This window comes from Macaca nemestrina, chromosome 10 (genome assembly GCF_043159975.1).
Source record: "Macaca nemestrina isolate mMacNem1 chromosome 10, mMacNem.hap1, whole genome shotgun sequence".
Classification (NCBI taxonomy): domain Eukaryota; kingdom Metazoa; phylum Chordata; class Mammalia; order Primates; family Cercopithecidae; genus Macaca; species Macaca nemestrina.
In genome coordinates, this window is record NC_092134.1 from 21,210,846 (window position 1) to 21,237,596 (window position 26,751).

General features: G+C 38.8%; 1 protein-coding gene and 1 pseudogene across 2 annotated transcripts in view; one reads left to right on the forward strand and one right to left on the reverse strand.

Annotated features, from left to right (window-relative positions):
- The window catches only part of LOC105493389 (N-alpha-acetyltransferase 25, NatB auxiliary subunit), an 85,749-nt gene extending 59,487 nt beyond the window's left edge, over positions 1–26,262 (forward strand). For both annotated transcript variants that reach the window (XM_011760983.3, XM_071071046.1), the window contains 9 exons: positions 2,392–2,543; positions 3,065–3,190; positions 8,516–8,759; positions 9,169–9,292; positions 10,272–10,337; positions 11,855–11,952; positions 13,085–13,195; positions 19,601–19,747; positions 23,325–26,262. In XM_011760983.3, the coding sequence (XP_011759285.1) occupies positions 2,392–2,543; positions 3,065–3,190; positions 8,516–8,759; positions 9,169–9,292; positions 10,272–10,337; positions 11,855–11,952; positions 13,085–13,195; positions 19,601–19,747; positions 23,325–23,447 (1,191 nt within the window). In that variant the 3' untranslated portion in view covers positions 23,448–26,262. The remainder of the gene's footprint in view (positions 1–2,391; positions 2,544–3,064; positions 3,191–8,515; positions 8,760–9,168; positions 9,293–10,271; positions 10,338–11,854; positions 11,953–13,084; positions 13,196–19,600; positions 19,748–23,324) is intronic.
- Positions 6,756–8,169, reverse strand: LOC105493388 (low molecular weight phosphotyrosine protein phosphatase pseudogene; annotated as a pseudogene).
- Positions 26,263–26,751: the final 489 nt, after the last annotated feature.

Genomic DNA, 26,751 nt, shown 5'->3' on the forward strand with positions numbered 1-26,751 from the left:
TCTTTCTAGAAAGGTTATTTTCTGTTGTCATCTTACTTTGGAATAGATTTTTAAAAAAATATGAGAATGAGCACTAGATTTCCATATCTTCAAAAGTCACTTATGTGTTTTTACTTCTTTAAAATTTCACTTTAAAATCTCTATTTTACACAAAAATTAGCTGGGTGTGTTGGCAAATGCCTGTAATTCCAGCTACTTGGGAGGCTGAGTCAGGAGACTTGCTTGAATCTGGGAGGTGGAGGTCACAGTGAGCTGAGATCATGCCACTGCACTCCAGCTGTCACTCTTGGGTGACAGAGTGAGACTCTGTCTCAAAAAAAAAAGTAAAGAAAATCAAATCTCTATTTTAAGTATTCACAAAGATCATTATTCAGGGGTTTTATGTCCATATATTTCACTAATTTTTACAGTGACCAGGGTTCATTTCAGGAATCCATTCGGGATCTAAATAGCCTCATTGGTGCGTAAATTAGTAGAAATAGGTACGGACAACATACTTTGATATTCAAAAGTCTTTAAAGTGCCTGTGGCTTTCAGTTTTGCCTGCAGTTCCAGTGCGGGGTTGTTTCTTCACATAGTACTACTTCCATAGCCTTGGTCCTACTGGTTGCATCCCAGGCCCTTGTCTAGCTCTGCAGTGGTACTTTACTGCAGTGTTACAGAAGGACTATCTAAAAAAGATAAGCCAGAGAACTGTGACTACCTTCTTAGTTTGTTAAAGACTATACTCTCTTCGTTACCCCTTATTTTTCTCTTTGAAAAGCCATTGCTTTTTTTTTTTTTTTTTTTTAATAAAGTGGTGTTCCACGGACCACTTAGAAATTAAAACTGCCTCTACACTTGGTAAGGCTGGGTTGCCTCCTTAAATCATAACTTACTTTGGAACTGTAATTATAACTTTGATTGGAATTACTAAAGTCATATTTTCTTTTTGATTAATTGCTGAATCATGTGTTCCTAACCAGCTGTTTTTTTTTCCCCGCCCCAGCTGTAATTTCCTATTACACGAGCTGATAGTAAACCTTGCTGTGTTTTCTAAGCCAAGGGGCCATAGGATAGGCACATGTGTTTAGAGTATCCTGGCCTCCTCTTGATAGGGTGTATCACTGTCCTTTAATCAAGCTAGAAGGTATACTCGAACTTTTTCAGGTAGTCCTTCTTGAAACCTGCAGGATCACAAGTAATCTTTTTAATTTTCTTGTGTCCGTCCGTCTTTAATTTCTCCAGATACTGCAGGCAAACAGCTCGCCGAGGTGTCCCATGGGGGTTTAAAAGCCGCATCGAATGCAGTTGAATTAGCGCCCGTGGCGCAATCCCGCGGCCTGAAATGAACCCTGCAAGGCTGTATATCAGAGGGTATGTTGTTGACTATTGGCCTATTTTCCTACTGGGCAAATTATTCAGACGTAATGGAGATGGGGGCAGAGCTGATTAACTGAGGCTGTGTAAAAAGACTGTTTTTTCTAGAAAGGATCTTTTTTTGGGGCAGACATCAGCTTTGAGCATAATAGTTTCCTTGGTCTAAAGGGGTAATCTCCTATCTTCTGATCCTGATGGCATAGACCCATACCCATGAAATGTTCTTCCCTGAGATTTTCTTCTATTGTGCCAGAATTTCTGCTTAGAATTCTTTATCTTGCCTCTGTTCTGTAATGTTTAATCTCTGTATATGTATTAATCTACAATTAAAGCACATACGGTGAATGTTCCCTTCACATACTTGTTTAAGGAAATTTCCAGCAGAGGTCTTATGTAATGTAGATGGACAAGAAACTTGGTTCTTGAAGTCTTTGTCCTCAGAATACATTATGACATGAATTTTTATAGGTCTTTTGTTTGGTGTCTTCTATCCTGACGTAATGCTTATATGCCCTGTGTTTCTAATACAGTATTCAGAAATAAGCAAAACCAAGGAGTAACCTGTCTTTTTCTGAAGGAGAGTGGTTTTTATTTGGGCTGGGGGGGCAGGTGGTTCTATTATTCTGGTGCTTTTGGAACCTTTGTATGAAACACAGTTTATCTTAGATGCAGAAAAACATGGGGTAACATCCCTTCCAGAATGGCACTAACCAAATTTTTGACTGATGCGGCAAAACAAAACCTCAGTTCCTATTGAATTGAAAGACATGATTGCCAAGAGAAGGCTTATGTGATGATGGCAGAAGCTGGTTATTACAATTAGTAATATTAGTAAAGGAGAATTTGTCTAAAGTATAAGAAGGAAGAAAAACAACATTTTAAAAAGCTAATACTCTACTTGGTGACCAAGACCTTTAAAGATCAGATTTAAAACTTAATTTTAGTTTGAGTGTTTTGTTTTGACTGGCAAGGTTTGCTTACATTGCCTGACTTGTGAACTATTTATACCAAGGTGATATCTTTCCTTCTCAGACCTCAGAATATATTATTCAAGCTTACAAATATGGTGCATTTGAGAAGATCCCAGAGTTTATCGCTTTTAGGAACAGGCTGAATAATTCTCTTCATTTTGCACAAGTCCGTACTGAACGGATGCTGTTAGACCTTCTACTTGAAGCAAATATGTAAGTATTGCATGAGAGCTCTAAAGGAGCTAAGGGATTAGATCAGTTAAGAGCCGTTAATGGGCTCATGGGTGTTATTAGCAGGCTTAAGGTAAAATATGGGGAAAAAAAGGGAGACAGACAGTGGGGAAACAGAACTTGGTACATGTCATGGGAAATGATAGAATACTGCCAGCAACATCTTGGGACCATTACAGAAGCCATTTAGGTCATGGTCATCAACACCTGGTCCCTATTGTGCTTACAAAGGTTCCTCCTTCCCTACAAATCAAGAGATTTCAGGAATTAATGCTGATCCCCTTTGTTTTGTGTGGGCTTCCAGAAGCCTTTTTCTTGCCATGTAGCAAGCCAGTTTGATCTGTGCTTGGTTCTATTTCACCCTATATGAGCCCTTCCTTCCTCTTTCCCTTCCTGTCTAGTAAAACAGGAAGTCCTGATTAATAATATTTTCTGGCTATTTTACTATTAAAATAATACATGAATTTTTTTTTTTTTTTTTTTTTTTTTTTTTTTAATCACAGATCAACCAGTTTAGCAGAAAGTATAAAGTCAATGAACCTTAGGCCAGAAGAAGATGACATTCCATGGGAAGATTTACGAGACAACAGAGACTTAAATGTTTTTTTCAGCTGGGATCCAAAAGACAGGTAACTGGAATTTAACCCCAAGCAATTTTTAAAGTTTTTTTTCTTTCTTTTTTTTTTTTTTTTTTTTTTTTTAAAGAGACAAGGCCTTTAAAGAGACCAAAATCATAGCTCACTGCAGCTTTGAACTCCTGGGTGAAGCAATTTATTTTTAAAGAATTAAGATGGGACAGGCGTGGTAGCTCAGGCCGTTAATCACAGCACTTTGGGAGGCTGAGGCGGGTGGATCACTTGAGGTCTGGAGTTCAAGACCAGCCTGGCCAACGTGGTGAAACCCTGTCTCTACTAAAAATACAAAAATTAGTTGGACATGGTGGCATGTGCCTGTAATCCCAGCTATTCAGGAGGCTGAGGAAGGAGAATTGCTTGAACCCAGGGAGCGGAGGTTGCAGTGAGCCAAGGTCGCACCATTGCACTCCAGCCTGGGCAACAAGAGCAAAACTCCATCTCAAAAAAAAAAAAAAAAGAATTAGGATGAATCTAAAGTTAAAAAAAACAAACTGCACTTTACACAAATATAAAATAATGTGTTTGTTGTAGTGATAGAAAATATAGGTAAGCCAAATGAAGAAAGTGTAGCTCACCCCTATGCTGGGATTGCCGGTTAATCTAAAAGTTAGATCAACTTTACAGCATATATGAGAATTCCAGACGGATTAAAGACTATATGCTAAATTTTAGATTCCTTAGAAATTGTAGAAGAAAATATAGAAAATATTTTTAAATAGGCGAGGAAAGCCTTTCTTAGCATTATACCAAATCTGGAAACATAAAGAATTTAACTTCTGTAAATAGAAATAATAAATTTGTTAAGTTCTAAAGGTTTGTAGTAAATTTCTTCATATAAATATCCTTCATATGTAGAGAGAACTCCTAATAGTCAATAAGAAAACAAGAAATTGGGCAAAGGGCTTAACAAGAAGTTCAAAGAAACACTTACAGCAATAAAGATTTTGTTTCTAGCAAAAAAAGATGAATACTTGTGGTCAGCAAGACTGTGTGGAAAATACTTATTATGCATTTACACAGGGATAAATTTTATACAGTCTTCCTATAGGGGATTGTAGTGATCTCTACCAAGATTTAAAACGCCACACACCATTTAATTTGGCAGATCTGCTTGTAGGAAAATAGAACCTAAGGAAATAAATGCAGAAACATGCTAAGATGTGTATATGAGGTAGTTCTGAACATTCTGTGATTTGTGGGTTGCCAAGGCCACATTCAGTGATTTAGAATTTTTGAGTCCCAGAAGGACTCACAGGGCTGAGCATATAGTTGCACTCAACAGCTAAGGCTTATTATAATGAAAGGACACATGACAGAATCTGGAAGGGAAAAAGGAACAGGCAGAGTCTGGAGAATTCAGACTTCCAGTGTTTTCTCCCTCCTCTGAGGGGAAACACTGAGTATGCTCCTTTCTCTAGCAGGGAAAAATGCAGCAACACAGGTGGAATGTTCCTGCCTAGGGAAACCCAGTAGAGACTTGGTGCTTAAGGTTTCATTGTTATGTAGGTACACTCTGTCTATCCTGAGTGGAAAGAAAGCAGGTATTCACCATAAACAACATGGTTTATATAAACAGTCTAGGCACAGCGAGCCACTCTTATTTTAGGGAACAGTTGGAGTGCAGAGTTCCCAGACATCAGCCAAGGGCCAACCTTGCAAGTAGGCCCTTCTAATGATAATAGCTATAGGCCTGCTATGTTAACTCTTTTCTGCACACACTGTCATAAAAAGATGAAGTTTGCAAAATAGTGTAAATACTCTAACCAGTTTGTTTAAAATTAAGTTGTATACATACTATTTTTAGTTACTTGTTTTTTTAGATAGAGCCTGTTGCGTACTGTAACCAATTTGTTTAAAATTATTAAGTTGTATAAGTATTATTTTTAGTTGCTTTTTATTTTTGAGACCTAGTCTCTCTCTGTTGCCCAGGCTAGAGTGCAGTGGCGTGATCTCGGCTCACTGCAACCCCCACCTCCTGGGTTCAAGCAATTCTCCTGCCTCAGCCTCCCAGGTAGCTGGGATTACCGGTCCCCACCACCATGCCTGGCTAATTTTTGTATTTTTAGTAGAGACGGGGTTTTGCCATGTTGACCAGGCTGTTCTCAAACTCCTCACCTCAGGCAGTCCCCCGATCTGAGCCTCCCAAAGTGCTGGAATTAAAGGTGTAAGCTATCTCACCCAGCCCCAATTTTTTTTTTTTTTTTTTTTTTTTTTTTTGAGGGGGGTGGACAGAGTCTTACTCTGTCATCCAGACTGGACTGCGGTGGCGCAGTCTCAGCTCACTGCAGCCTCCACTTCCTGGGCTCAAGCAATTCTCCTGCCTTAGCTTTAGCTGGGACTACAGGCGTGTGCCACCACAGCCGCCTAATTTTTTTTGTATTTTTAATAGAGATGGGGTTTTACCCTGTTAGCCAGGATGATCTCGATGATCTGACCTCATGATCTGCCTGCCTCAGCCTCCCAAAGTGCCGGGATTATAGGTATTAGCCACTGCGCCCGGCCACAGCCCCTATTTTTAGTTAGATTTTTATACATCCGCATTACAAAAGTCTAAAAAGATCTATACCAAACTTGATAATACTGTGGGTATTGGTTATCAGGGCAGCTTTTCTACCTTTTACATTTTTCTGTCATTTGAATTTTTTATATCATGTATTATTATTTTTATTAGAGACAGGATCTTACCCAGGCTGGAGTACAGTGGCGTGACCATATCTCACTGCAGCCTTGAACTCCTGGGCTCAAGCAATCCTCCAATCTCAGCCTCCCTAGTATCTGGGACTATAGGTGTGTGCCACCACGTCCAGCTAATTTTTTGTATTTTTTTTTTGTAGAGACTGGGTCTTGCTATGTTTACCAGGCTGTTCTCCTACTCCTGGCCTCAAGCGATCCCTTACCTCAGCTTCCCAAAGTGCTGGGATTACAGGTGTGAGCCACCACTCCTGTCCTCATGTATTATTTTTATAATCAGAGAACAAAGTGTCATTTATAGGGAAAATGACCTCTTTTTTTTTTGAGATGCAGTCTCTCTGTCGCCCAGGCTGGAATGCAGTGGTGCAATCTCGGCTTACTGCAAGCTCCTCCTTCCTGGTTCACGTCATTCTCCTGTCTCAGCCTCCCGAGTAGCTGGGACTATAGGTGCCTGCCACCATGCCCAGCTAATGTTTTTGTATTTTTAGTAGAGACGGCGTTTCACCTTATTAGCCAGGATGGTCTCGATCTCCTGACCTTGTGATGCGCCCACTTCGGCCTCCCAAAGTGCTGGGATAACAGGTGTGAGCCACCGTGCCCGGCCGAAAATGACCTGTTGAATAGGTTATCATTCCCATTTTATTGATAGTGAAATGGTGTTTGAGAACATTTTGGCTTGTCTTAGGTCATTCAGCTAGTAAATGAAAGCCGGAACCATTCAAAGCATCTTAACTGGTGAAAGTTAACTTTTATTTTATTTTATTTATTTATTTTTTATATCTCTAGTTGTATTTTTATAACTCCCCAGTTTATTTTGAAATATTCATGATTTCAACATTATCTCAAAATACACAGAAATTACCTATATCTGCCTATACATTTATGAAATGCTGATGAAGAATACTTAATATTTAAGCATGCCAAATAATAAAGCGTTTTCCAACTTTTAAAATTATTTTTAAAAATAAGCCAATTTATATTGGACATTTGGGTTACATGTGCATATAAAAAGTGTCATATTCCTCAACTGACCATAGTTAAGACAAGCATACAAGCGTCCTTCTTTCTGGATATAATTAAGTTGCAGAGGCAAAGTGGTTCAGATGGGAGCAAATGAGCTGACCTCCTCATGAAGTAAACTCTACAAAAATCATGAAGTATTGAAGGTGCTAACTACTGTTTCCATAAATGTTTCTCTCTTCCCTATCTTTTCAATATACAAGTGTGCACTATGGGTGTGTGTAAATTAAAACACTTCTAATCTAGACTGTGAGCTCCTATGGAGAGGGCTACTGTCAATCCATAAAAGGCCCTGGGGAAGAGAGAGGTAGCACAGGGAGCAGAGGGCACCTGCACTCCATCAGGCCATCCACACAAACCTACTGAAGAGGTAGACTTGACTATCTAAGTCTCAGCGGGCTTAGATGCTGACCTGGGCCTTCAAGTGAGGTTTTCCTTCATTATGTTTTATGTTGCTTGTTCTACTATTTTTGTAATTGGGGCAAAGTGAGATGTTCAACTAGTCTAAGAATGCTTAATATACCCCATAAACTGTCAGAATCAAATAATTTTATTGATTCTTCTGCCAAACATAACTGATTTCCATCTACAATATTTTTTAAGGTAAGAAACAGTAAGTTAGCTGAACAAAGAGCTGGGCATTTGGGCTCTGGAACATGATTACACACTGACTGAGAATGCAGGACCTCAGGGTGGGGTCTAGTCAGGCTGGCCACAGCAGGGCATGAACCTGCCTCAGTCGGCCTTCTCCAAGAACGCTCTGCAGCACCTGACACATTGCTGGTACACCGTCTCAAAGTCAGTCATTCCCATAATAGGGATCTTCAATAATAAGTTGTTTTTGTGGATCATAGCTCCCAAGTAGTTCAATTTTAGCTTTGCAGGTTTTAACTTGATTACTTTTTCTATTCAAATCTCTCAGATTGCTTTCATCCATACATAGTATATAATCAAACGTGGTAAAATCTTCTTTGGTAATCTGCCGGGCAACGTGGCTCATGGGGATGCCATGCCTCTTCATGCAGTTCTGCCCTCGGTAGTCAGGGGCGTTCCCTATCTCATACCCGGAAGTCGCCGCGCTGTCTACCCTCCAATTCTCTGAGATGTTTTGATCAGTTACAAGTTTCCTGAAAACTGCTTCTGCAATGGGTGATCGACAAATGTTACCCAGACACACAAACAGCACGGACTTGGTAGCCTGTTCCGCCATCTTTCCCGAAAGTTAACTTTTAAAAGATTTGAGGCCAGGTGCGGTGGCTCACGCCTGTAATCCCAGCACTTTGGGAGGCCGAAGCGGGCAGATCACGAGGTCAGGAGATCAAGACCATCCTGGCTAACACGGTGAAACTTCCAAGCTGTTGGAAGTCTCTACTAAAAATACAAAAAAAAACTAGCCGGGCGTGGTGGCGGGCGCCTGTAGTCCCAGCTACTCGGGAGGCTGAGGCAGGAGAATGGCGTGAACCCAGGAGGCAGAGCTTACAGTGAGCTGAGATGGTGCCACTGCACTCCAGCTTGGGTGACAGAGCAAGACTCCGTCTCAAAAAAAAAAAAAGATTTGAAAGCAATGAATTGAATAAGTTAGATAATTTGGGGATGTTTCTGTTTAAGGGACGTTTCTGAAGAACATAAGAAACTTTCCTTAGAGGAGGAGACCTTGTGGTTAAGAATCCGATCCTTAACATTGAGGCTGATCAGTGGACTTCCAAGTCTCAACCACCCTGTGGAGCCAAAGAACTCGGAGAAGACTGCCGAGAATGGGGTATCCTCCCGGATTGATATTCTTCGTTTGCTCCTTCAACAGCTGGAGGCAGCCCTGGAGACAGGAAAGCGATTTATTGAGAAGGATATTCAGGTACCATCAATATATATAATTTACCATCAAAGTTGCAATAATTATATTTATGACTGTTTTATAAACAGGCGTTTGGGGTGAGTGAGTAGTAAGGAATTGTTTTGTCCCAGTTTATGGCTTCTGTAGGAGAAAGAGGAATATTTTAGACTCAGAGGGAATTGCAGAGGCTTCCTCAATATCCAGACTAGTGAGGGAGAAAGCAAAATAACTTTTTGTGATGGTAAGTTTTTAATAGCTAGCAACAAATTTATATAGATGTTCTGTTTTTACTGTAATGATTCAGTTTATTAGTTTGCTGATGAGTGGCTTTTAGCTGAGACAGGTTTTTATTCACTAGTTACTTGATTTTCTTATTTTGTATGCATTTAGATGGATCTAGAAGAGCATTATTTTTCTCCCTTTTTTCCAGTATCCTTTCCTTGGTCCTGTACCTACTAGAATGGGTGGATTCTTTAATTCTGGCTGTTCTCAGTGCCAGATAAGCTCTTTTTATCTTGTCAGTGATATTTATGAGCTGGATACCAGTGGTTTAGGTAAGTGTACACTGTGTGTTTACAGGGTGTTTGTCATAGAAAATGTAGTACACATAATAAAATGTCTATAACCTCACATTTGGAAAATTTTAGAGTATATGGCAGCTGGAAGCTGTTCTGGAGATGTCTGGTTTAGTGTACAAGAGGGTACAGTCATAGGTTACAAAGTAATGTTTTAGATGCTTAAGTCCATTCCATATTTAAAATCACTTCTTAGGTCCAGAAGTTGAAGAAATTCTTCATTTGTTGAAAGGCTGTTGGATTTTAAAAATGAAGCAGTAGGCCGGGTGCAGTGGCTCACGCCTGTAATCCCAGCACTTTGTGTGGCTGAGGTGGGCGGATCACCTGAGTTCAGGAGTTCGAGACCAGCCTGGCCAGCATGACAAAACCCTCTGTCTACTAAAAATACAAAAATTAGCCAGGCATGGTGGGGGGTGCCTGTAGTCTCAGCTACTCCGGTGGTTGAGGCAGGAGAATCGCTTGAACCTGGGAGGCAAAGGTTGCAGTGAGCCAAGGTAGCACCACTGTGCAGCCTGGACGATAGAGTGACACTTTGTCTCAAAAAAAAAAAAAAGGAAAAGCACTAAACTTTGTAGAGAAGAGATTTTTTTTTGTAAGCTCTCAACCCATGAAAATCACAAATACTCTATAGACTTTTCCTTTTATTTATCTATTTTTTTTAAATCATAAGGTTAGTAGATCCTACCATTTAGAGTGTTTGAAGCACATAGATTTTAAGCCCTGTTAAAGAATTTTAGGTAGTACCTTTGGCAGAAAGGTAATTAGTGCCTTTCCTTTTATTCTTCCTTTTCCTTTCATTATCTTTTTCTTTTTGTCTCAAAATAATGAAAAATGCATAAGGGTCTGTAGAGAAAAGAAAATGTCCTTGCCCATGAACTTCTTGCAGGTATTTATCTTGCTTCTTTATCTTACTAAAAATGGAATTGAACGTTTTTCATTTTTTGTTTTTCAATTTTAGAGGATACAATGGAGATCCAGGAACGAATAGAAAATAGTTTTAAATCTTTACTAGACCAGTTAAAAGGTAAGTTTTTCTACTGTAGATTCATGTATTTGTATCTGGTTGTATGGCAATAGCTTGGAAGTTCTTTCCCCCATTCCCAAACCCAATCACCCAGAGATAAGTAAGTAGTGTTAACACTTTGGAGTCAATACTCCTAGATGCCACCTAAGCACTTATATGTGTGTGAATGAAAATACAGATAAAAAATAATTTTTAAACATAGAAAATGGTGTAATACATGCTTTTTTGACTTTAATTTTTTTTTGTTATTTTGGATACCTTTCCATGTTAGTTATATATACTCCATTTATTTTCAAGATTGCATAATATTCTATAGTATTGTATTAACATTTTTTATGTTCTCCCCAATTGGTGACATATTATGTATATGAGTTATTTCTTCTACCAATGCTGAAATGAATATCTTGGGACAAATTGTTAGGATATTATTTGAGTCTTTCCTTGGGATTAAATTCCCAAGAATTTAATAGAATTATTAAATTGTTAAATTCCCAGTAATTTAATAGAATTGTTAAAGGGCACATATATGCATCTTATATCTATAAGAGTCTTTCTGGCCGGGCGTGGTGCCTCATGCCTGTAATCCTAGCACTTTGGGAGGCTGAGGTGGGAGGATCACAAGGTCAGGAGATCGAGACCATCCTGGCGAACACGATGAAAACCCGTCTCTACTAAAAATACAAAAACATTAGCCGGGCGTGGTGGTAGGTACGTGTAGTCCCAGCTACTCAGGAGGCTGAGGCAGGAAAATGGCATGAACCCAGGAGACGGAGCTTGCAGTAAGCCGAGATAGTGCCACTGCACTTCAGCCTGGGTGACAGAGCGAGACTCCATCTCAAAAAAAATAAAGGAGTTTTTCTTTTTAGTACCCTAAAGGATTTTTTTTTTTTTTTTAAAAGAGATGAGGTCTTGTTATGTTGCCCAGGATGGACTCTAACTCCTGGACTGAAGCAGTCCTTCTGCCTTAGCCTCCTGAGTAGCTGGGACTACTGGTGTGCGCCACTGAGCCTGGCTTGGTCTTATATTTTATTGCCCAGATGAAGAATGTCTGAAAACTTAATGATTAAGATTATGATAATAAAATTTATTATCTGTTATGAAGATGTATTTCTACAATGTACCTTTTTGGTCTTTCAGTATGAAGATGCATTTCTACAATGTACCTTTTTGGTTTTTCAGTTCATAATGGCACAAGTCCTCTGAATCATTCTCTTAAGAGTCTTAGTCTTACTGTGCTCGTGATCTGTCTGAAAAGGCTTCGCTGGTGTTTAGACCGTAGAATATATAATTTTTAAGGCTACCTTTTATATTTTGAAGACTATAGAGCAATAGCATGGCTTTTTAAAGAGCTTAAAATGGATAGTCTGTCCTTTGGAGTTGGGTTCATTATGGAAAATGAAAAAAAAATTGCTTTCTAAATTAAGTTTTAATTTGCTTATTCTTTATTTGTGTGTTGTGTTCCTTAAAATAGCATTGAAATAAAAGCTGAATAAAACTAAACTGTTTTTTGTTTTCAGATGTCTTCAGTAAATGTAAAGGTGACCTCTTAGAAGTTAAAGATGGTAACTTGAAAACACATCCTACTCTTTTAGAAAATCTAGTTTTCTTTGTTGAGGTAAGTTTTTGTTCTCTTCCTACAAGACAGTGTTGTTCTTAATGGTCTACAGGATTCATTTTTCAACAGTGAACAGGTAATAGGCACCTTATACCTGCAACTTAACCCTCCATCCCTGTTTTTGTTAATTGAAAAGCAAATTTAAATCATTTTTAAACCAATTCCTTCCAAGAATTCTAAGATGATTTCATTCCTAATACTTAGGTAAAACTTCTTGAAATTTGCTATACTCATCTCTAAACTTCTCCAGATTCACCCCAAATCTAGCTGTTTTCATTCTCCTTTCTGACTCACTCTTTATTATGTAGTTTAATTCTTTCAGCTTCTTTTATTTGTTGTTGTCATTTATTAATTGCTGAGATATGCATTATGACAGCATCCAACAACTGATACAGCAAAACTCCGTCTTCTTTTTTTGCCAGAGAGAAAAGGAGGAGGATTGCAAACACTCATAATCTATTATCTTTTCTTTTATTCCTGTCATATATTTGTTAACCATTCTCCCATTACTGCTGTGTATGGGGAGTGTACACTGTTCTGGTGATTGGCAAATTGTAAGTGCTTAAGAGATTTTTATTGAATAATAAGCGGACATATATGTACATGCACACATTGTAGTATAGATGAAGACATATAAACAGCTAATTTGATACAATGCAGGATATGTGCTGATCAACTGGGTAGATTTCTCCATACATATGTAAGTTAAGATTTGCAGGTAAGGTGGTATCTTACCTGCTTGGAGAGATGTGAGGGGAGAGGCATATTGTAAAGAACCTTTGGATTCCATGCCTAGGAATTTGGACTCTTCCTTGAGTGAAAAGGATGTTAATCAGTCCCCACTTCTCCAGGGAAGTGACAGAAAATTGGAGTGAAGTGGAGGATGGATTTTGAGCTAGGAGAGCCATAAGAAAGGCTGAAGAGTTAGGTCATTGTAGTATTCTGAGCAGGAGATGATGAAGGCCTGGATCAGTAGAGTGATTGCAGAAACTAGAGTGGAAATTCACATGAGAAATTGAAGGGATTTACATAGAAGAACTGCGTTAGAATTTGTTGAATCCATTGCCTCTAATTTCCTGATAGATATTTTTAGTGTAATCCTTATTGGTGAATTTGCAATTTTTCCTTTCAGACTATTTCTGTTATCCTTTGGGTATCCAGTTACTGTGAGAGTGTCCTGCGACCATACAAACTAAATTTACAGAAAAAGAAAAGGAAGAAAAAAGAAACCAGCATCATCATGGTAATAACAGTAATACAAGTGATATACAAGTATCAATCTGACCACATGCTACTTTTTCTTTTCACTATTTTCCTCCATGTTGAGTCCTTAGGATCCTATATGCCAAGCTTCTCCAACCCACAGCTTTGAATGCATCCCAAACCCGTAAACTTTCTTAAAACGTTATGAGATTTTTTTTAGTTTATTATTATTTTTTTAGGCTCATCAACTATTGTTAGTGTTTTGTTTTGTTTTGGTTTGGTTTGGTTTGAGATGGAGTCTTACTCTATTGCCCAGGCTGGAGTTCAGTGGCACTATCTTGGCTTACTGCAACCTCTGCCTCCTGGGTTCGAGCGATTCTCCTGCCTCAGCTTCCCAAGTAGCTGGGATTACAGGTGCCCGCCACCACGCCTGGCTAATTTTTGTATTTTAGTAGAGATGGGATTTCTCCCTGTTGGCTAGGCTGGTCTCGAACTCCTGACCTTAGGTGATCTGCTCACCTCGGCCTCCCAAAGTGCTGAGATTACAGGTGTGAGCCACTGCGCCTGTCCAACATTAGTGTATTTTATGTGTGGCCCAAGATAGTTCTTCCAGTGTGGCCCAGGGAAGCCAAAAGATTGGACGTCCCTGCATATGCATTGTTTTTCTCCCCAACTTTAAAAAAAATTTACACACCTACAGAAAAGTTGAAAGATTAATATGACACCCATAAAGATCTTTTTTTTTTTTTTTTTTTTTTTTTTTTTTTTTTGAGACGGAGTCTTGCTCTGTGCCCCAGGCTGGAGTGCAGTGGCGCGATCTCGGCTCACTGTAAGCTCCGCTCCCCCGGGTTCACGCCATTCTCCTGCCTCAGCCTCCCGAGTAGCTGGGACTACAGGCGCCCGCCACCTCGCCCGGCTAATTTTCTTGTATTTTTAGTAGAGACGGGGTTTCACTGTGTTAGCCAGGATGGTCTCGATCTCCTGACCTCATGATCCGCCCGTCTCGGCCTCCCAAAGTGCTGGGATTACAGGCTTGAGCCACTGCGCCTGGCCGACACCCATAAAGATCTTTACCTAGATTATCAACTTTTAACCATTTATCACATTTGCTTTATCTCATTTGTTGAACCATGTAAAAGGAAAGTACAGACTTGTGACATGTAACACATCAGGATAGAACAAGGACAGGTCTCTGTAAAACCGTAATACTCAAGAAAATTTCAAACTCAAGAAACTTAGCATTGATGCAATAATACTATCTAATAAAGTCCATATTCAGGCCGGGTGCGGTGGCTCACGCCTGTAATCCCAGCACTTTGGGAGGCCAAGACAGGCAGATCACTTGAGGTCAGGAGTTCAAGATCAGCCTGACCAACATGGTCAAACCCCATCTCTACTAAAAGTACAAAAATTAGTCGGGCATGGTGGTGAGTGCCTGTAATCCCAGCTAGTTGGGAGACTGAGGTACAAGAATTCCTTGAACCCAGGAGGCAGAGGTTGCAGCGAGCCAAGATAGCGCCATTGCACTCCAGTCTGGACAACAGAGTGAGATTCCGTCTGAAAAAAACAAAAAACAAATCAGTATTCAAAGTTTTCCACTTATTCCAGTTATGTCTTTTATATCCTTTTCCAGAATACTAGAATGCCGTCAGGGATCTGACATGACCTTTAGTTGTCATGTCTGTTTACCCTTCTTTCATCTAGAACGCTTCCTTAACCTTTTGCTTTGTTTTTGTTGTTGAAGACACTAGCTAGCTTTTTGGTAGAATGTCCCACAATCTGGATTTAGATAATCGCTAAATGTAAGCTGATTGCTTATATTGAAGTTAAATATAGACTTGTTGTCCGTTTTAGTGAGTTAAATCAGGAGTCACTAATGTTGTTGTGTCCCATTATTAAATAATGAAATCTGAAATCACCAATAATGGGACACTAATGTGATTCATGTTGTTGTGTCCTGTTATTGGTGATTTCAGATTTCATTATATGATTAAGGACATATCTACCAGATTTCTTCATTATAAAGGTGCATTTTTCTCTCTGTAATAAGTAAGGTATGGGATAATGCTTGAGTCTGTGAAAATCCTATTTCCCAATGGCCCTTCACCCACTGGTTTTAGCATCCATTCTTCGTTCAACGCCTGAATTAGTTATTACATTGATGTGTCCCAAATGATTTTTTAAAATTCTGTATTTTATCATTTATCAGCTGCTGTTATTTTGTAAGATAAGAGATGTCCCAACCCATTCGTATATATTTGAATATATTCTAATTTGAATATATATATATTTTTAAATGTCACTATTTGAGTATCACCATGGACTCTTTTTAAAAAAATTCACTTTATTATAATCCATTATCATCATTTTCGTTTGGATGCTCAAATTGTGCCAAATTTATTTAGCTCCTTTAATCTAGTTTCTGTCCTTTAACATGTCCTCATCAGTTTTGGGGCCCTTTCTGGAACAGCATAAATGCTCCACATACTTGGTATTTTCTCACTGAACTGAAATCAGACATTTTTTCAAGAGCACTGGTTCCTTTATGGGCAATGAATTTCAAAACCAAGATCTAGGTGTTAGTGTGCTCATTGCTATTGGGGTTTCATTGCTTCTAGTTTATTTCTGTGATGAGACCTTAGGCAGTGTTTTTATGCATGCGCATACACACACACACACATGCACACGCACAGTTTTACGTAATTTTTTTTTTTTTTTTTTTTTGAGATGGAGTCTTGTTCTGTGGCCCAGGCTGGAGTGCAATGGCCTGATCACTGCAACCTCCACTTTCCGGGTTCAAGTGCTTCTCCTGCCTCAGCCTCCTGAGTAGCTGGGATTACAGGCAGATGCCACTTTCCCAGTTAATATTTGTATTTTTAGTAGAGATGGGGTTTCACCATGTTGCCCAGGCTGGTCTGAACTCCTGACCTCAGGTGATCCACCTGCCTTGGCCTCTGAAAGTGCTGGGATTATAGGCATGAGCCACGATGCCCGGCCTACAAAAAGAATTTTTAGTGATACTTTCAAGCCAGCATTTTAGTGATACTTTCAGTTTCAAGAGTTCTTTCCACTCTTTCCCTCATTTCCTTTTTGTAGCTTCTTTTTCTCAGAGTGAGAACCCTGCATCCAAATATCAATATATTTATTTGTTGTTTCACAATAAATACTAAATAGTTTTGGGAATTCATACATCAGTTCCACTACTAGTTCCAATAAACTCATTAAAGTTCAAATGTTTTGCAATTCTTTTTGTCCTTAGAATATGTTCCAGTGAGTGTAGACAGTTAAGATACTCTGTAAAAACACTGGAATTAAAAACTGAGATTACTTTTTATTAATATGATATAAAGTTTATTTCCATTTGTATTCAGTTTAAGGGTTCCCCCATCTTTATTGATTTAATTTTTGAATGTGAAAAACAGTAACATAATTTTTTTCCATTTCACAGGAAAATAATTTAGTGCTCATTACAGCTCATGATGTGCTGTTTTATTAAGGTTTGAGTTTATGTTGGATTTTTGTTCACTGTAGCATTATAATAATCATTATCGGCCGGGTGCGGTGGCTCAAGCCTGTAATCCCAGCACTTTGGGAGGCCGAGGCGGGCGGATCACGAGGTCAGGAGATCGAGACCATCCTGGCTAACATGGTGAAACCCCGTCTCTACTAAAAATACAAAAAATTAGCCGGGCGTGGTGGCGGGTGCCTGTAGTCCCAGCTACTCGGAGGCTGAGGCGGGAGAATGGCGTGAACCCGGGAGGTAGAGCTTGCAGTGAGCTGAGATTGTGCCACTGCACTCCAGCCTGGGCAACACAGCGAGACTCCATCTCAAAAAAAAAAAAATCATCATCATTTGAAAATGTTGGCTGGGTGCTGTGGTTCACACCTATAATCCCAGCACTTGGGGACGCCATGGTGGGGAGATTGCTTGAGCCCAGGAGTTTTGATACCAGTCTGGGCAGCATAATGAGACCCTGTCTAAACAAAAAAAATTTTTTTAATTAGCTGGGCATGGTGGCATATGCCTACAGTCAGTCTTAGCTACTCAGGAGGCTGAGGCAGGAGGATCACTAGAGCCTGGGAAATTGAGGCTGCTATGAGCTGTGATCGCACCGCTGCACAAGGCTGGATGACAAAGTGAGACGCTGTCTCAAAAAAAAAAAAAAAGTTGATGTTTCAGTTATAAATTGACTTTCTGAACAATTCAGTTAAATTCAGGAGTTCCTTAGAGTGGATGCGCTGCTGAGTGTTGCTATTCATTCAAAAACAAAGGATATTTAGATATGAATGAGGGCGCTTCGAAACTTTCCTCTATTCATGAGAATTAAACAACAAGAACAGAGACAAAGATAATTTAACTGATCAAGAGTACAAAGTTCGAGGCTGGGCACTGGTAATCCCATGCTTGTAATCCCAACACTTAAGGAGGCAGAGGTGAGAGAATAGCTTGAGCCCAGGAGTTCAAGACCAGGCTGGGCAACATAGCAAGATCTCGTTCTCAACAAAAAGGAAAAAAAAAAAGAGGGCAAAGTTTGAAAGTATAGGTCAGACTGGCTTTGTTGCTGTCCTTCTAATGAAAGCTTACAACCCTAGAACATGTCAGATAGCTTTTTGGTAATTGCCTTTTGTAGCGTTTTTTTGTTGTTTTTCTGGTTTCTAAAAGTGAGAATGGTTTTTCTGATATCAGAGTAACCCATAAAGGTGTGAATAGTGAAGATCATTCATATACCCACCAGTCAGTAATAACCACTGCGAAAATTTTCATGGTAAACAAACCTGCTATCCAGAAGGTTCTGTAACTTGCCTTTTTGTTTTCATATAACAGGGTATCTTGGATATCTTTTCATGTTAGTAAATATAGATACATCTCATTACTTTTAATGGTTATATATTGTACTGTTATATTAATATGCTATAATTTATATTGATGAATTGTTGGTTCTAATTTTTTGATTATAAATATGCTGCTATTGAGATACAGAGCCACAAAGATACATTTATAATATAATTTTTTTTTTTTTTTTTTGAGATGGAGTCTCACTGTCGCCCAGGCTGGAGTGCAGAGGATCTCAGCTCACTGCAGCCTCTGCCTCCTGAATTCAAGCGATTCTCCTCCCTCAGCCTTCCAAGCAGCTGGGATTACAGGCATGCGCCACCATGCCCAGCTAATTTTTTTGTTGTTGTTGTCGTCGTTGTTGTTTTTGAGACAGAATCTCGCTCTGTCGCCCAGACTGGAGTCTAGTGGCATGGTCTTGGCTCACTGCAACTTCCACCTCTCAGGTTCAAGTGATTCTCCTGCCTCAGCCTCAGGAGTAGCTGGGATTACAGGCGCCTGCCACCATACCCGGCTAATTTTTGTATTTTTAGTAGAGATAGGGTTTTACCATGTTGGCCAGGCTGGTCTCGAACTCCTGACCTCAGGTGATCCGCCTGCCTGAGCCTCCCAAAGTGCTGGGATTACAGGCATGAACCACTGTGCCTGGCTGTATTTTTGGTAGAGATGGCATTTCACTATGTTGGCCAGTCTGGTCTTGAACTCCTGACCTCAAGTGATCCACCCACCTCAGCCTCCCAAAGTGCTGGCATTACAGGTATGAGCCACCATGCCTGGCATATAATATAGTTTCTTTAGGATAGCTCTTAGATCTGAAATTAACTGTGTATATATATTTATACAGTTAATAAATGTATATACATATATACATTTGTACTAATCCCCAACAGCGCTGAATGTGTCTGTATCTTTAACCATCTGGGTAGGTAAATATTGGTATCTCCTTTTTCTAATACTGATTTTTAAACTTTTGTTGATATTGAACTGTCCAAGAATACTTCTTGAGTGAAAAGCTAGCCTTATTGATGGATTGGCTAGGTTTTTTAGTTGTATCACATGTTTCTTGGATTTCTTTGATATGTTTTCTATTCTTTGTCCAAGTTTCTTATTGTGGTAGTAATATTTTTCCTATTTATATGTGTTGAGCTACTGGGTTCTTAACATAATAATGTTACTAATCGCCTGTCATAGGTGATGCAGTTTTTTTTCAGTTTGCTATTTGTCTTTTAACTTGAGTGATTTTTTTTGTCAATGTAGTAATATTTTTAAAAACAAGGATAATCTTTTTAATTGTTTTTAGCTTACTGTGATGTTTAGAAAGGCTTTTTTAACGTCAGTGTCATGATTGCAGAAGTTGTTACCTAATTTTCTTTCAGTGCTTTGATGGATTTTTTTATTTAAGTATTTATCTGAAATTTATTTTAATATTACTGTGTGTTATTTTGTATCTCCAAATGTCTAGCTGGTTATTTTAGTACCGTTCATTCACTTGAAACCACTAGTGTGAAATGCCACTATTTAAATTCCCTCATATCTTTCAGTAGCTTTTGTGATGTAGATATGGGTAATATGTTTGATAATGTTTCAACTCTTTTTTAATCTTTTTCCCAGCCACCTGTCTTTACCAGTTTCCAAGACTATGTTACTGGGCTCCAGATTTTAATTTCCAATGTTGTGGATCATATTAAAGGGCTTGAAACATATCTAATTGCACTTAAACTTGAAGAACTTATTTTAGAAGACACTTCTCTCTCACCGGTAAGAGATTGTAGGCAATCAGCAATGTTTTCTACACAACACACACACACTTTCTCTCTCTCGTGCGCTCACTCACTCTCTCTCTCTCATATCTTTATCACAAGGATAAGTTAAAGTTCAGTTTATCATTTCCTCTTTATAAGACTTGTGACTAGAAGGTGCTTGGCAGTAGTTTCTTGTTGTGTTGGTGGTGGTAGGTTTTTTCCCCCTCTTCATTTTTTCCCATACCTCCTCCTTTCTATACATTTTTGGGGTTGTTCTTTTACTATGAAAACTAATGCCAGCATTTTGAGGAACCAGCCATATTTTGAAATCCAGGGACAATCTTGTTGAGTAGAATTTACCTGCTGCTGAGTTAGCTGTCTTCCTTGCCACCCAGTTATCACCTAAGAAAGGAGAAATGCTGGACATCAGAGGTAATTATGTCAGTAATAATTAGGCTAGAGCAAGCCAACCAAAAAGGGAATGAAACCAAGTATGGAATCAAACGTACCACCATCAAATGTCTTCTGATATTATTTTAGGTCTTTTCAAATTCTAGTAGTTAGCAAAATCCTTATAAAGCCTTTTCCCTTAAAATAATAATTCTTTTTTGTAAATGTTAATTCATCGGCCTGGAGTAGATTTAGGATTTTGATAGGGGCCAGAAGGACTCCACCAGTGGTGGAGTCATCTGTTTCTAGTCTGTTGCTCCAGGCTGATTTTTAAATTTTTGTTGATACTGAAACTGATCTTAAGAAAATGCTTCCCTCCAGGAGTTTGTCTGAGCTAAACTGCTGATGAGGGAATTTATCCAGTAACCTGCGGGCAGCCATCATCATAGCACCAGACTTTCATAGGAAAGGGAATGAATAGAATTTTCCTTCTTAGCACACCAGCCTTAAGAGATTGTAAGCCCCTCTTTTGTAAAGCTTAAAAACGTTAGACTTTGAACAAGGTATTTACTGTGGGAAAGGGCTCAGAGCAGTTCATATTACCAAATATTGATTTAAAAAAGCAGACATGGGTTGGGCGTGGTGGCTCACGCCTATAATCCCAGCACTTTGGGAGGCTTAGGCAGGCGGATCATGAGGTCAGGTGAAACCCTGTCTCTACTAAAAAAATACAAAAAAATTAGCCAGGTGTGGTGGTGGGCGCTTCTAGTCCCAGCTACTCGGGAGGCTGAGGCAGGGGAATGGCATGAACCCCAGAGGCAGAGCTTGCAGTGAGCTGAGATCGCGCCACTGCACTCCAGTCTGGGTGACAGAGTGAGACTCCATCCCCCACCCCCCTAAAAAAGCAGACATGTTCATATTGAACTGAGTGAGTGAAAAATCACTCCTTTCAAAATGAACATGTCTGGTTTCTTTAATTAAGAGTGGGGACATTTGAGGAAGATTAATTGGTTTTCACCAGGTAGAAAGAAATGTAGGAAAAGGATCCCAAGCAGAAGGAGGCACAGATAAAAGCACAGGGGCAGGAAAGTGAATTCTGTGGTGCAGTGTGACACAGTTGGCAGGGCCAGAGCTTATGGTGTACGGGAAGGGATACCATAGATATACTTTTAGATATGAAGGTGATAGGCACAATAGCCCTGTTTTGACTATCAAGTGGTTGTTTATGTTAAAAGATCTCTCTGCATCCTGAAATGATGAGCAAGAGTTATTTTCAGAGTTCTAGAGGTTATCCTTAACTTGGCCATGCTCTAGATTTTTGAAGCCCTAGCTTCTGTTCTTGTCTTTTGACCTTGGGAAAGTTATTTAACCTCTCTAGGCTTCAATCTCTTTATCTGTAAATGGGAATGATAATAATGCCTACTTCATAGGATTATAGCAAGGATTAAACAAAGCAGTAATCGGCTTTATATTGCCTACCTTAGTTAAAGTCATGTTTCATATAGTTACTGAGCAGTACCAAATACCTGATGCATATGGTGCTGGCTACTTGTCTTTTAAAGGTAAAAATCTCTTCAATTCAGTTTCCATTAGGCTCCTTTGCTTTCTTTCCTCCCTTTCTTTCTAAACTTGAAACACTGTGAATAAGGTCTCTGGACTATGACCTCTAGTCCTGATTCCCTTTCTTCCTTCCTATGGGGTATCCCAGTGAAACTGGTGTGTGTTAGGACTTTTTTGTGTGTATTTATATTCATAGAGAAAATATACAGTATTTTATTATTTTGTACTTTAAAAAATGTAAATTCGGCCAGGTGTAGTGGCTCATGCTTGTAATTCCAGCACTTTGGGAGGCCCAAGGCTGGAGGATTATTTGAGCTCAGGAGTTCAAGATCAGCCTGGGCAACTTAGTGAGTCCTGCCTCTTGAAAAAAAAAGTTTTTTAAAATCAGTTTTATATTCAAGAGATCTGTTCAAGCTAATGCCTATGGATCAATCTTGTTCATTAAACAGCTGCAGAATATAAATGCACCCCTGCTGCTGGACATTTTAGGTTGTTTCTTTATATTTGCTTTTACATATGTTACCGAGTGAAATGTGCACACCCTTCTATGCATATTTGTATTTCTAAGGAAAATTAGACCTGAAGTACTAGTATTGTTGGGTCAGAAAGTATATTCCCTGTTTCTTCTACAGTTCTGGGCTCTGCAGCACTCAACTTCATGTAAACCTAATCAGTCTACAGCCAGCCTCCTTTCTCTGTGAGAACTCACTCCTTCCCCTTTGTTTTGTGTGATCTCCCAAACATTTGTCAGCAAATAATAACTCATATTAAAGAATATATATTTGGTCTCTTGAACTCAGGGGCTTTGTCAATATGGAGGGAGACTTGTTAATATTGTAACTGGAAATGATGGAGTTGGTAAAGTTGAGGCCATTATTAAAAGTGGCTGTGATGATGTACAAATTAGTAATAAATTTTTACTTTTTTCTGATGAAAACAATCAGAAATCTCAAATTTTCCACTTTGTACAGCTTATAACAACATAGTAGGGATTTTATGTCCAAACTAGTCATAATTTTCTATTTTTATTGATTAAAAAGTAATAATCAGAAATCTCAGTTTTTCTTCTTTTTTTTTTTTTTTTTTGAGACAGCTTCACTCTGTCGCCCAGGCTGGTGTGTAGTGGCACGATCTCAGCTCACTAATACCTCTACCTCTCGAGTTCAAGCAATTCTCGTGCCTCAGCTTTCTGAGTAGCTGGGATTACAGGTGTGTGCCACCATGCCTGGCTAATTTTTGTATTTTTAGTAGAGATGGGGTTTCACCATGTTGACCAGGCCGGTTTCGGACTCCTGGGCTCAAGTGATCCACCTGCCTGGGCCTCCCAAAGTGTTGGGATTACAGGCGTGAGCCACTGTGCCTGGCCCAGTTTTTCTACCTTATATAATTTACAACAAAGGGTACTTGAAAGAGTAATGATGCTAAAGCAATAGGGTTTCCATGAAGAATCACATGGAAAAATACCCATTTGTGATGGCCTTTTGCCGCCTTTGCATTTTATGCAATTGAAAATGACCCACTGTGTTCTGATGGAGCTTGCGATGAGACCAAAGGTAATGGCAGCTTTAACTTTTATCTGAGAAGTAGAATCTGGGGGCATGGTTTTTAAACAAGATTAATTATTCTTGTCTCCTCCTTTATAGGAAGAGAGAAAATTTTCAAAGACTGTGCAAGGGAAGGTGCAGAGCAGTTATCTGCACTCACTTCTGGAAATGGGGGAGCTGCTGAAAAAAAGACTTGAGACCACAAAGAAACTAAAAATTTAAGAAAGTATCAACCACGGGCACTGATGACTCTGCAACAGAAAATGACACCATCTTCCCAGGCAAAAGCAACATCTGGTTGACCATGATTTTAATCCAGAACTTCCTCATAAAATGCATGAAGGACTTTGATCGTGAATTTTTTTAGGTGTTAAATATATACAACTGATTAAATTATTGTATATAAACCAGAAGCAGGACCCTTATCTGGGTTTGACCACTTTTTATACATGTTCATATGCATATGGCAGCAACAAGAGAACCCTACTTTTCTTCTTCCCATCACCAGAAACATCTTTTCAGGGAATCGGGGGGGTCTATAAAAACAGCAATAGAAATTAAGCATAAAGCATCAACCTCGTAGCAACTGAGTAGCCCTTCCATTATAAATAACCATGAGAGTATTTGGTCTGGTCCTTGAGCCCCAAGTCATGGAAGGGAGACCATGCCTGCGAACAGGTCCCCTTTCCACAGCAGTAAGTTTGTTTTGAGGTTTGCTCAGCTACTTGGCTCCCACAGAACCCAAGGCAGTTACACAGAGGACCTTAGATGAGATCTGGCATATGCACCCGTCATAGAAGGGCACCACTTGGATGACCACAGGCCCTCACTTTTTGGCTTAGTTTTTGTCTGATAGTTAAGACATCCCCATCCTAGCTTCTGTGAGAGTTAAAATCTCAGGAAGGCAAGGAAGGCTCTGTTAATTTATAGCTGTTTAGAGGGGAAAGCAGTGCAGACCACTTATTAAGCCCGCTGAGGACTAGCTTTCTGTCTTTCATATATTTGGGAAAGATGGGAATGACTGTTTCAAAGAAGAGAGGTGTACATAATTTATGCAGGCAAGTCTGATACTTATTTCATTGGTTTTGTGAGTCATATATATACATATATATGATGAAAATTAAGATTTAATACTTTAAGTGGGGGGTTTGGGAAGGAAGGAACGTAATATTATGGATTTAACCTTAGGCTTTAAGTTTTAGGCTGGCAAAAGAAATGTTATTCAGTGGGTTTGAGGTTTGAACTACTTTCTTCAAACTTAGAGAATTGTAACAGGATGGTGTTTACTTTGTTTGCCTGGATGTCCCCAAGACTATAGCTTCTTCTATCAGAGGTTGGTCTGATAGAAGAGGTAAAAATTGCTCTTGAAAATGTCATACAATTTATAGTTTCTTTGATAATATTTTTCTGTTTGAATCCCTGCTTCTGTTTTTGGTCTGTTACCTAAATATAGTTCAAGTTTAATTCTGTAAGAGCAAAGAAATGAATTTGGTGAGGAAATTAAGCATCCAATGGAGGATTGGTCTTGAAGACCTTAAAGGTGCTTTCCAATCTGCACTGCTCCAGTGAAATGTGATACTTTTTTCTTTTAAAAGCAACCAAGAGAGCTGGGAATATCTGTGTATTCATAGTATTGCATTTCGTCCCTCCATTTTGACTTTCTTAGATTCATAATTTGATATAGTGCTTAAACTTCCAAGGAAAATTTAAACAGTTACTGCATTACCTGTTCAAAATAAGGCTTGTTGGAAATCCTAGTCCATCAAGTAATTTCAAAAATTTATTTTTGATATGAGTAGCCACAGCTGTCATATACCCCATCCCAAAAGGAAGAACTGTCTTAAACAAGATGAATGGAAAGGTCTGGTTAATTCTGAATTTTATGTAATGATAACATATTCTTTCATAAAACTATGGCCTGTTTAAGATGGAACTTTGTGTGTGTCTGCTGGGGAGGATGGGGTACGTGTGTATGGCATGTGTTCTTGAAATGGTGTCTCTCTGAATATCCAAACAAGTACTGTACTGTAGAAATGCTCTTTGAAAAAGTCTGTCAACTGACCATGATCAATCTAGCATATATATATGTTCAGTGGGCTGGCCTTGGTCCTCAGGGACAGTGTGTGACTCTAGTGGTCTTCCTAACCAGTCTCTTGCCTGAAGATATCTGGGACCTCTACTGGCTTTAATGACAAATAATGTTATGTTGAGGTTATGCTTCCTTTGTTATTTGCTGATTTTCCTACTAAATGTAGCATTTCAATTAGATCCAGCTTTCACATTTTGAGATAATTGTAAAAAGAATGAAATTATGCAGAAATGGCCAATATCTCTTATCAATCTGTTCTTTTGGTAACCCTCATGCACTATAAATTGTGTACAGTTAAAATATATATATATATACACATATATATATTCTTACATGAGTAAAAAGCACCCTCTCCCAGCAATCGTATGTCATTGGTATTTGAAGAGAATTCCCAAATAACTCATTGCTGCTGCTGCTGTTTTTGATTTGTATGGGTTTTTTTGTTTTGTTTGTTTTTGTGTGGTAAATTGATATTTAAAAAAGGAAAGGAGAAAAATCACGACTACTGTTTACAGACTGAAAAATTATTGCTTTTTATACTACTGAGATCCTAAGTTAAGACTCTCCAAAGCAAACATTTGGTTTAAATCATTTATCTGATGTGGATAAAAGGTAGAGAAACTTGTAGTGTTCTCCACATAATGGAAAATGTAAAAATGCCTAGTTGTGTTGCCCATCAATTTTGTATATTTTCATAATTTCAATTGTTCAAAATTGCATTATATTTTGCAATCACTATGTTCAATCTGGATTTGTCTTTCATTTTAACTTTTAATATAAAAAGGGGTTTCAATGTATCTACAGGCTTGTTATTGAAACTTCCTACTTATTTGATGTGATTTATTAATATGGGAAGTATATATTCTTCCTTCTTAAGTAAGTGAAGCATAGCAAATCTACTTTAAACTGGATGGGTTAATTTATATAAACATTTTCATTTTAAGTTGGCATTTCTGCCTGGTTCCTTTTTGTTCAGATTCTTAGAAGCCACAACCTTCTAAATGGTGTAATTCATCTCAATTGTGAATTTAGTGCTATATCCCAGCATATTTTCAATATTTGAGAATTTAGAATTTTTATTTGAAGTCAACTAGTCCTTTTGGCTCAAAAGTTAGTACCTTCTATACTTGCAGTTATTAATTCAACATACATGTACTGAACACTTAATTAATTAGCATATAGTAGATTCCACTTTAGGCTCTGCTGAGATGCTGTGTCCTAGTTAGTAAATGAGTAACGTATATCCCAGTTAGTGGCTGTGAGATGGGGAAGAGGCAATAAAAATATTAGTTTGTAATTACATCCTGCTTAATAATGTAAATCACAGTATGTGAATTGAGTGTGTCTAGATGGTCACTTCAGACTGGGCCACAGGAGGACCTCCCAAGTGGTGACCTCTGATTTGAATGATGAAGTCTCAGGAAAAAAGTAACACAT